We start from the raw sequence: 12,291 nt of genomic DNA, 5'->3' as shown, positions 1-12,291 counted from the left end.
TAAAAAACAATTTGCTGCCTAATAGAAGGGTATTAGAAGAATTGATATCATAAGGGGCAGTTCTTTTGAAGTTTCTCAACTTTTCCATTCTTTTACACTTACAACTTTGCTGACCATTACAACAAGGCCCTGTTGCTGATCTTCAAGAGCATCTAGTAAAGTATAACCCACACTGGCATGGAAAGCAAACGTTAATTGATGATGATGAAGATGAAGCCAGAATCAGTTTCTTATACTTATCCCACAATATCATTCTAAAACTAAATAATTACATTATTGAAATCTTGAAGCTATGAGAAAATACATGATTAATAGAAAACAAAGTGAATAAAGAAACATTACATTTGACAGAATGCTAAAGAGTTAAGGATACATTTTAACATTTATTTTTAGAAATTAATGGAACACTATAATCCTAACTCTCACACCACCTTGAGGTATATTACTTAAGGGACCTCAGCAGATCTGCATGTACCAAGCAAGCTCTACCACATGACAGATACATCTGATAGTGACATCAATTGTTCTCTCTTGCCATTAATGCAACTACCAGTGCTCTCTCAGTCCTATCCTTTCTACTGCTGATACCTTGATAAAATCCACACAGTACACTCCATTAAGTGTAGAATTAAGAGAACCTTTTAATCTTGGTGAAGACATAACAGCCTCTGCAGCACTACGAAAAAAATGCAATCCAGTAAACTATGTAAAGAGAAACCAAGCTGAAAATGAAACTTACATGTGAGATGTGCCCCACCACCACCACCACCAACAACAACAACATCACCATTACCATACCTTCATAGAAGAGCAGTGATGACCCTTCCAAATTATGTCAGCAGAAATTAAATGACAATGAGGATGATTATAAGGTATCATTCTATCGTGAAGCATGTTAAAAGTAACTTTCAGCATCATTACTGTCAAAAAGATAATATAATTCTAATGAGGATAAATATGGCTGTGTGGTTAGGAAGCTTGCTTCCCAGCCACATGGTTTCAGGTTCAGTCCCACTGCATAGCACCTTGGGCAAGTGTCTTCTACTATACTCTCAGGCCGACCAAAGCCTTGTGAGTGGATTTGGTAGGCAGAAGTTTCCATTGTGTGTGTGTACATGTATGTGTAAGTGCTCATGCTTTCAAACTGAGAGGAGGGAAACTTTGACAGCAAAACACATTGATAATGGGCATTAAAATTGCATTCAATAAATTTAAAACAAGGTTGTCTGACAACAGTTTTACATGAACCATAATTTACTGACTACTTTCAGAGATTTGAGTCATCTACAGGTAAGAACAGTGTGCAGTCATGTTATAAAATATATCTTCAGAAATTATAATAAAAAAAAGATAGAATTATATAAAAAGAATATTTAAATACCTCTTAAATACCATAATATCTTGAAACTTTGATTTCTCATGGTAGAGCACTTCATCTACTTGAAGGCACATGCTATAACCAGACCACAGGTCACACTCTTCTCGAAACCATCCATTTTCCAATGGCATTTTTGCTGTTTAAAACTGTGTGATATACAAATAGATTTAAATCCATTAAAAAAAGTATAACCAAGCATTTGATTATATTCTACAAACAAGTCACAAGTACTCACCCATCACCCACTCCATTTCTAAGTTCCTGATCTGATAAAGGTACATCAAGCAGTCTCTCATTTCATCTCTATCATCCTCATCATTTAACATCCATTTTCCATGCTGGCATGACGTGGATGGCTTGACAGGAAATAGCAAAGCCAGGGGCTGCACCAGGTTCCATAGTCTGTCTTGGTTTTGGTTTCTATGGCTGGATGCCCTTCCTAATGCCAACCACTCCATTGTGTATACTGGCTGCTTTTTACATGACACCAGCACCCACAGCAATGCTTTTCATATGGCCCCTTGGCTTTAGGATCTCAATTCTGTTGTGGTGGGTGGGTATTCTTGAGTACAGCAATGTGTCACATATCTCAGTCCTCTTTCCTCTCTTTCGTAAGGCCCAGCATTTTCAAATTGGCCTTCAATACTTTGTTCCATGTCTTCCTGGGTCTCCATCTTCAACAATTTCCCTCCACTTTAAGTGATCGGCACTTCTTTATACAACTGACCTCATCATAATTAAATTTCAAGAGTAAGATGCATGCAATAAAAACCTATTCATTAAAAAAATTAACTTCTGTAATGATTATGTTTGTCTGTCAGAGCAACAAGGACCATTTAGTCATTATCGAGGATGATTAATGACTTATATGGTGGCTTTATTAAGAGTGAAGAAGGATTGCACACTGTCAACCTCAATCTTTCATCAGTGACCATCTTCAAACTTTCAATCCAAAGGCAAAACTAGATTGAGATGACTGGGAATGGAGACGGATACAGTAGAAACCACACCTTACTCTCTGCACTCCACAATACGCTGCTGCATCCACCTTCTTCTCCATTAAACCATGAAGGTCTCTTTCACAGAAACTGCCACATCCAAGCTTCATGCACATAAATAAACAAGCCCTAATATGCTATTTTAACCATAATTGGGACCTTGACAGGTGCCACTACTCCAAGTCAAAGCAGACCTGGAAACAATAGTGTCTAAGAGATGGTTCCATACTCCTCAGTAAACTGAAACTCCTGCGCCAGGGCCATACTACAAGATGTGGCTTAAAGCCATACCCAGCTCAATTTATAATAATGCACATCAACCAAAAGACTTATTCTTCCTCTCATCCCCCATACTGTGTCTCACTTGCTCAACGCTCTGCAACAATTTCTTGATTCCTACTTCACAATAACATCAATTCTGACATTTTCCACCAGCCACATTTTATCTGAGGACATCAGACATAAACTCATACATACTCACCCTAACCTAATCTCGCCAGTCTTGAAGAATCTGCAGAAATCTTATAATTAAAAAAGCAAACACTTAAGCGTAGGCATGCCTGTGTGGTTAGAAGTTTGCTTTCCAACTACATGGTTCCAGGTTCAACCCAACGCATGACTTCCTGGGCAAGAGTCTTCTAAGACTGACCACATTCTTGCAAGTGGATGTGGTGGATGGAAACTGAAAGAAGCTTCTTGTACATAGCTATGTGTGTTTGTTCCTTACCGTCACTTGACAACTGGTGTTGGTGTTTACATCCCTGTAACTTAGCAGTTCGACAACAGAGACCAATAGAATAAATATCAGGTTTAAAAAAAAGAAAGATGAAAATAAGTACTGGGGTCAGTTCATTTGACCAAAAGTTCTTCAAGGTGGTGCCCCAGCATGGCTACAGTGTAATGAGTGAAACAAGTAAAAGATAAAAGATATACTGGGATTGATTTGTTCAACTAAAACCCTTCAAGGTGGTGCCCCAGCATGGCCACAGTCCAATGACTGAAACAAGTAAAAGATAAAAGATATACTGGGATTGATTTGTTCAACTAAAACCCTTCAAGGTGGTGCCCCAGCATGGCCACAGTCCAATGAGTGAAACAAGTAAAAGATAAAAGATATACTGGGATTGATTTGTTCAACTAAAACCCTTCAAGGTGGTGCCCCAGCATGGCCACAGTGCAATGACTGAAACAAGTAAAAGATAAAAGTTAACCCTGCTTTTCCTAGCATGCAATAAAAAAAATATTGACTGAGAAAAAAAGTAAGTCAAACGATTGTTGAGATAAGATCTCCACATGAAATTCTTCTTGACTCATTTTTTCACAAAAATCAGAGTAAGGAATTCTGTTTATGGAAAATTAAAACTACATAGAATATGAAACCTTTCAGGAACTTTTCAATAACCTCTTGTATTTCTAATTAGACTATTTATATAATTACTAGCATAGCCATGTGGTCAAAAATGTCAGCAGCTTTATTAATGATGGAAAATGGCACCGTCAGTAGAATGGGAGAAACCATTGATATATGTATTGTGTGTGTGTGTGTGTGTGTGTGTGTGTATATGTGTATATATATATATATATATATATATATATATATATATATATATATATATATATATATATATATATACACACATATGCACAGGGTGCAATGGGTATATTGTCACCATTTTATATTTTTGATTTCACACTTGTGCATTGTCTGTTTTTGATTTTGTCAAGTACACAGTATGGTAGGGTCAGTTGGGCACTGTCTATGAGAAAAACACCACCATGATGCAATTCACTCTGCCAGAAATTTGGAAACGACATTGCAATATTGCTTGGCTTTCGCGCCAGAAGCTCCAATATGAACATCTCAGTGTTTGAGTGTCAATCTGAGGACATGTACTGAGAGTGATAAAGATCAAACATCCAGTCAACATCAGGGTGTTTGGAGTGATCACTAGTGATGACAACATTATGCCTCTATTCATCACCCCACATGGCCTCAGACTCAACACCGAGGTCTACATCGTGCCTGGAGGAGGTATGAGTCAAGAGGGTGGGTGCTATCTCAGGCAACAGGACTCTGCACCATGCCACACAAGCAGGAGAACCCAGTCATGGCTGTCAGACAATTTCTGCCACCACATCACCCCTAACTCCCCAGACTGCAACGCCCTTGATTATTATGCGTAGGGTGCAGTTGAGCAAGAGACCAACAAAACTCCTTGTAGCACCAAAGATGAACTGAAGGCAAGGATTATGGCAGCATTCACCAACTTAAACAAGGAGGTTGTTCAGAAGAGTCGCAGGAGATTCTGAAGTCGTCTGGAGGCTGTGGTTTAAAGCCAATGGCGATTTTATTGAATAAATTTACTCTTTAGTATTTCAAGATATTTGAATGTAATTTTGGTAAATATATCTGTTAAAATGAGATCATCATCATCATCATCGTTTAACGTCCGCTTTCCATGCTAGCATGGGTTGGACGATTTGACTGAGGACTGGTGAAACCGGATGGCAACACCAGGCTCCAGTCTGATTTGGCAGAGTTTCTACAGCTGGATGCCCTTCCTAACGCCAACCACTCAGAGAGTGTAGTGGGTGCTTTTACGTGTCACCCGCACGAAAACGGCCACGCTCGAAATGGTGTCTTTTATGTGCCACCCGCACAAGCCAGTCCAGGGGCACTGGCAACGATCTCGCTCGAAAATCCTACAGGAGCCAGTCAGGCGGTACTGGCAACGGCCACGCTCAAAATGGTGCATCTCATGTGCCACCCGCACAAGAACCAGTCCAGGGGCACTGGCAACGATCTTACTTGGCTTGCCGGGTCTTCTCACGCACAGCCCATTTCCAAAGGTCTCGGTCCGTAGTCATCGCCTCGGTGAGGCCCAATGTACGAAGGTCTTGCCTCACCACCTCAGCCCAGGTCTTCCTGGGCCTACCTCTTCCACGGGTTCCCTCAACTGTTAGGGTGTGGCACTTTTTCACGCAGCTATCCTCCTCCATTCTCACCACATGTCCATACCAGCGCAATCGTCTCTCTTGCACGCCACAACTGATGCTTCTAATGTTCAGCTTTTCTCTCAAGATACTTACACTCTGACGGGTATTCACATTGACATTACACATCCAAAGGAGCATACTGGCTTCATTCCTTGCGAGCTTACGTATGTCCTCAGCAGTTACAGCCCATGTTTCACTGCCATGTAGCATGGTTGTTCGTACGCATGCGTCATACAGTCTGCCTTTTACTCTGAGTGAGAGTCCCTTTGTCGCCAGCAGGGGTAAGAGCTCTCTAAACTTTGCCCAGGCTATTCTTATTCTAGCAGCTACACTTTCAGCGCACCCACCCCCACTACTAACTTGGTCGCCCAGATAGCGGAAGCTATCGACTACCTCTAGTTTTTCACCCTGGAATGAGATAGAAGTTGTTTCCTGTTTGTTTGCAGTCTTTATTGCACCTGAACATCTGCCACAAACAAAAACTAACTTGCTAGTTAACCTGCCTTTGATGTTGCTGCACCTCTTATGTGTCCATAGCTTGCACCGGGTACATCTTATAGAGTTACTACCTACTCCTTTTCTACATACTGAGCAGGGCCATCTACCTGAAGGGGTTTGTGTTTTATCTACCTTCCTACTTATTAGGATTTTGGTTTTAGCTAGGTTGACTCTAAGGCCCTTCAATTCTAGACCTTGCTTCCACACCTGAAACTTCTCCTCTAGTTCTGATAGTGACTCCGCAATTAGGGCAAGGTCATCAGCATAGAAGAGCTCCCAGGGGCAACCTGTCTTGAACTCCTCTGTGATTGCCTGGAGGACTATGGTAAATAATAGGGGGCTGAGGACGGAACCTTGGTGGACCCCTACCTCTACCCGGAATTCATTGCTGTACTCATTTCCAACCCTCACCTTACTGGCAGCATCTCTGTACATGGCTCGCACAGCTCTCACTAACCATTCTTCTATCCCAAGTTTCCTCATTGACCACCAGATAAGGGATCGGGGGACCCTGTCAAAGGCTTTCTCCATGTCAACGAAAGCCAGGTACAGAGGTTTATCCTTAGCTAGGTATTTCTCATGCAACTGTCTCACTAGAAATAAGGCATCAGTAGTGCTTTTACCTGGCACGAACCCAAACTGCATCTCATCTAAATTGATTCGCTCCCTAATTAGTTGGGCTATGACCCTCTCTGTAACTTTCATAACCTGATCTAACAGCTTGATGCCTCTGTAATTATTTGTATCTAAAGCGTCCCCTTTACCTTTGTAGCAGTTGACTATGATGCTGCTACACCAGTCATAGGGTATGACTCCTTCGTGTATCACCTGGTTCGTAATACGGGTGACTAGGCTATAGCCAACACTGCCAGATATTTTGAGCATCTCTGCAGTGATTCCTGATGGGCCGGGGGCTTTCCCGGTCTTCATACTCTTAATTGCTTTATCTACCCTGGTACTATCAACTCGGATAGCTGGTCCCTCTATTGGGTCGACATAAGGCAGGCTCTCTTTCTCCCATTCATTCTCTTTATTAAGCAATCTATCGTAGTGGCATCTCCAGACCTCTTTCTTTGCATCCTCATTTAATGCAAGCGTACCATCATCCATGCGAACACATTTCTCTCCTACAACATCACTATTCTCTCTCCTACACTGTCTTGCAACACGAAATACCTCGAGTCTTTGGTCCTCACGGCGCAGAACATTGGCAAATCTTTCCTTATCTGCTTCCCCTCTGGCTAAATAAACCTGTCGCCTAGCCTCCCTTCTGGCACATTGGTACAATTCCCTGCTACCACCGTTCTTCCAGTCCTTCCAAGCCTGTTTCTTTTGTCTAATAGCCCTGTCTACCTCCTTGTTCCACCACCACGTTACTCTGGGTTGGGAGGGGACCTTACACCACCCACAAATCTGGTCGGTGGCTTTCAACAGGTTGTCCCGCAGATATCTCCAATTGTCTTCCACGTTGTATGATGCTATATCCCCTTCTATTTCGTTAAATGCTTCAAGTAACTTGTCTCTAAGTCTCTGTCCGTTTGCAGGGTCTTTAAGCTTCCACACCCTTCTTCTCCAAGCCTGTCTAATTCTGGGCACCCATTTTGCCTTGATCCCAAAGTCGCTAACTACTAATCTATGTTGTGGGGTACATTCTTCGCCAGGGTAGGTTTTGGCATTTATAAGCCGCCCTCTTTCCCTATTTCTGGCGAGGATGTAGTCGATTTGGCTAGAGTGTCTGCCGGAGCGGTAGGTGACTAGGTGACTGGCAGGTTTCCTGAAGTTGGTATTGCAGACCATAAGATTGGTTGCATCACAGAACTCCAGCAGTCTGGTTCCCTCCTCGTTGCGGGAACCGAAGCCATAGCCTCCATGTATGCCATGGAAGCCCCCAGCACGACGTCCGACATGACCGTTGAAGTCTCCAGCCACAAAGAGAAGGTCCCTGTCACTCGTCGACGAGGTAGTTTGCAAGAGGGTGTCATAGAATTGGTCTTTCAGACCATCTGGTAGCCCAGGTTGAGGTGCATAGGCTGAGATGACAGTAGCTAATCTATGATGAAGCACTAGTCTGATCTTAAGTACTCTGTCACTTACTCTAACGACCTCGATTACCTTATCCACCCATTTCTCCGCTAGAAGTATTCCTACGCCCCCGACCCCGTCAGTGTTCCCTGCCCAGAAAATCTTGTACCTGTGTTCTTTGCCTGTGATGAACCTTGCAGAACCTCCTCTCCATCTTACTTCCTGGATGCAGCACATATCTACGCGTCTCCGTTCAAGCATCTCAACAATTTCACCAGATCTACCTTTCAGCGTGCCGACGTTGAGAGTGCCAATCCTAACAGTATGGGTGTTGGGGGTGTGGGCCTGTAGCCTGGGAAGGGGAAAAGCAGTGTCGTGTGTCAGTGTTATTTTCAATTTTGTGTAATTTAGACAACAATTTATTCACCGCACCCAGTATATATATATATATATAATGTACTGATCGGTGACCAAAATTCAACAAAAAAGTATATATATACAGTTGGCTGCTTTCTTGTATGAACAAAGCCATAACTAGAAAGACTCATTGAAATGAGTCATTGTTGATGTAATGTGAGATCCTTGTATGACTCTTAAGCCCATTAAAAGATTTGCCCATTCTATTGCATAATGCACAACTGTGCTGGCTGGCAGAGGGAACAGGTTCTACAGTATGAATTCTTCTGACATGTCCTTTTAATCTTCCAACTGAAAGGCACACCTTTCCACAGGTTGCACATGTTCTGTTGTCAACAATAACCGTATCATAAATTATGAATCATCATCGTTTAACATCCGCTTTCCATGCTGGCATGGGTTGGACGATTTGACTGAGGGCTGGCGAGCCAGAAAGCTGCGCCAAGCTCCAATCCAATCTGGCAAGCTTTCTACAGCTGGATGTCCTTCCTAACACCAACCACTCCAAGAGTGTAGTGGGTGCTTTTTACATGCCATTGGCATGGGGGCCAGTCAGGCGGTAATGGCATCAACCACGCTTGAATGGTGCTTTTTACACACCACTGGCGACGACCATATTCGAATGGCGCTTTTTACGTGCCCTTTCTCTCTCTCTATATATATATGTGTGTGCATATATATATGTGTTATGTGTATATATAAATATACACACACAAACACGTACAAATACATACATACGAGCATATATACATGCACACACACACACACATAGATATGGAGGTCTTCTTTCAGTTTCCCTCCACAAGATCTACTCACAAGGCTTTTATTGGCCTTACAATATAGATTATATAGAAATATATATATATATATATATATATATACACACACACACACATATTATATATATAGTCAATTCAAAAAACAAAGAAAAGAAAAAGGAAAAAACAAACATGAGGACGCATTAATGAGAGTTGTTGCTTTACGTTTCAAGCACAGCTCTTTGTTGGAAACAGGAAAAACAGAAAAGTCCAAAGGGAGAGAAAGAGGAAAATTGCCAACAGTCCAGGTGTAGTTACATTTCTGAGGTGACCGGAAATAGAAGAAAAATGCTCTCTGGGACAGGAGTGTTAAGATGATCAGTATGTGTGTGTGTAGTAGAGTGTGGTATGTGTGTGTGTGTGTAGGTGGAGGCAGCATATATATTGTAGCTTACATTTACACCACCATGATGTATACATTTACATACACATTTATATGTTTATATATATACACACACTCATTCATATGCATGCATGTGTATACATAAACATGTGTGTGTGTGTGAGTTTGTTTACATTTTTCAGATGAGACATTTGCAGTTTTATTTTGATTAAACTATCAGCATCTTCAGAGCAAAACCTTTGAATGCTGTTCACCTGCTTTAGTGTCTCTGACATTCACTCACTCTCATACCGTTTGTTGTTTTACTCTTTTTACCAGCTTAACCAATGAGACACACATTGCACTTTATCATGTGTAAGATTATATTGAGTGACAGCAGAAGACATGCAATAGGAGATCCTATGACCTCTGAACATTAAGCCTCACTGAGGCAATGACTTTTGACCGAGACCTTTGGAAATATGCTGTGCGTGAGAAGACCCGGCAAGCCAAGTGAGACCTAAATCCAAGGCCTCTGCCAGGGGTGTAGCCAGCCCACTTATGCATACCTTTCCTTCATTGGACATTAAACTCCGCTTGTGAAGACCTATTGAGGCAAGTAAAATCGAAATCAAACTAAATTCGACGACTGGCCCCCATGCCAAGGTCTCCTCCATTGGATACTAAACTCTGCTTGTGAAGACCTGTTGGGGCAAGCGAAAGCGAAATCATGATGGCACCACCGTTCGAGTGTGATCGTTACCAGCGTCGCCTTCCTGGCACTTGTGCAGCAGCTTCGTGTTTCTGGCATTTGTGCCGGTGGCATGTGAAAAGTCATTTGAGCGAGATTGTTGCCAGTACTGCCTGACTGGCCTTCGTGCCGGTGGCACGTAAAAGCACCTACTACACTCTCGGAGTGATTGGCGTTAGGAAGGGCATCCAGCTGTAGAAACTCTGCCAAATCAGATTGGAGCCTGGTGTAGCCATCTGGTTCACCAGTCCCCAGTCAAATCGTCCAACCCATGCTAGCATGGAAAGCGGATGTTGAACGACGATGATGATGATGAGAGTTAGGTGACAGGAAGAGTAACCAGCTGTAAGATGTCTCCATAATACATTCATTTAATTCAAGCTAAGATGGAAAAAAACAAATGGAACACAAAGAGAAATTGTAAACATACACACACACAGATAACTTTGGTTTCTAATGGACTGAGATTTCTGGAACTACAATTTATTTCAAGTGTTTTTTCTACTGTATAATAGATCTGTTACTTTCTTCACCAGAGTTCTTTCTCTGAAGAAACCGAATCACTTGGAAAAGAGGCAACAATTCTAATAAAATGGAAATCACTTTTTTTTTTACTTTGATACCATTTCACATTAAACATTTGTTTAACAAGTAATTTCATTTATGTTTAGGTTGTTGTTGGCACTCCGTCGCTTCCGACGTCGAGGGTTCTAGTTGATCCGATCAACGGAACAGCCTGCTCATGATATTAAGGTGCAAGTGGCTGAGCACTCCAGAAACACGTGTACCCTTAATGTAGTTCTCAGGGATATTCAGCATGACACAGTGTGACAAGGCTGACCCTTTGAATTACAGGCACAACAGAAATAGGAAGAAAGAGTGAGAGAAAGTTGTGGTGAAAGAGTACAGCAGGGTTCGCCACCATCCCCTACCGGAGCCTCGTGGAGCTTTAGGTGTTTCCACTCAATAAACACTCAAAACGCCTGGCCTGGGAATCGAAACCGCGATCCTATGACCGTGAGTCCGCTGCCCTAACCACTGGGTCATTGCACCTCCACTGTTTAGGTACAAAAATAGAAAATAAGAAATAATAAGATTCTTCACTGATACATGGAATTATCACTTCAAAATTTTGATACGACACATACAGGACAAAAAACAGTATGGCTATTGATGCTCTTATAAAATTCTCCCTTCAAAGGGTTAGAGTTATCATCTGGAATTACCAGATTTATATAAGCTTTTATGTCATCCTGAAATGACCTGATAATGGTACCATGTCAGATATATATTATATTGAACATGCATATGCATACACACACGGTCCAGAAAGTTATACCAGTTAACTTGGTAGAGATTAGCTTTAGCCAGAAATCTGGCTGTAAAATAACAACGAAAGTTTATTTGGGAACAAAGAACAAAACCTAAGCACACACAGCTGGATTATGAACTAATTTCATCAATGCAAAATTAACTTGTTCTTGCCTTTGACCCTCCAACGCGGAGTATAGGCCACTTATAATTGAATTCCATGTCGCATAATTTCTCGCTTCTGTACTTATACTCTGCCATGAATGTCCCCCTTTCTCTAGTTCCTTTTGTTTGATCTACGCCATGAGTTCTTAGGCCTACCCCTCTTTCTATATCCATCCGGATTCCACTGTAAAGCACTTTTCGCTGCATTTGGTGTGTCCTTTCTAATTGTGCTACCAATCTGCTTCCACTTTTTCTTAAATATTTGCTCTCTAATCGGAGCTTGATTTGTTCTTTGCCATAGCTCCATGTTGCAAAATAGTTCATTTTATTTTTTTATTTTCAATTTTCATTGTCACAAAACAAACATCCTATACAATGTCATTTTTCTCATTCAGCTCGTTAACTGTTAATGACGACTACAGTTCTCTTGTCATGTAACAGGACTAACTATTACTATACACAATTTCACAATAGACTTTCAATTTTAAAGGAAAAAATTACTGCAGTTTCATTTCACTGCCCAGGTTTACTTGGCTATTGCTGAACATTATTTTACATTCATTTCATTATGCAAATCTCTGCCAAGTTCTGTATCATAAAGCAAAAGATTCTCC

General features: G+C 41.6%; 1 protein-coding gene and 1 long non-coding RNA gene across 3 annotated transcripts in view; one reads left to right on the top strand and one right to left on the bottom strand.

The window, feature by feature from the left end:
• LOC106882447 (uncharacterized) overlaps nucleotides 1-12,291 on the top strand; it is a 73,928-nt gene that overhangs the window by 7,230 nt on the left and 54,407 nt on the right. The gene's annotated exons all lie outside the window — the stretch shown is intronic.
• The window catches only part of LOC106881342 (spermidine synthase), a 50,724-nt gene that overhangs the window by 33,375 nt on the left and 5,058 nt on the right, over nucleotides 1-12,291 (bottom strand). For both annotated transcript variants that reach the window (XM_052973770.2, XM_052973769.2), the window contains exon 2: nucleotides 1,382-1,524. In XM_052973770.2, coding sequence (XP_052829730.1) covers nucleotides 1,382-1,509 — 128 coding nt within the window. In that variant the 5' untranslated portion in view covers nucleotides 1,510-1,524. The remainder of the gene's footprint in view (nucleotides 1-1,381; nucleotides 1,525-12,291) is intronic.

This window comes from Octopus bimaculoides, chromosome Z (assembly GCF_046866305.1).
Source record: "Octopus bimaculoides isolate indiv1 chromosome Z, ASM4686630v1, whole genome shotgun sequence".
Lineage (NCBI taxonomy): Eukaryota > Metazoa > Mollusca > Cephalopoda > Octopoda > Octopodidae > Octopus > Octopus bimaculoides.
This window is presented reverse-complemented; position numbering and strand designations above follow the sequence as displayed.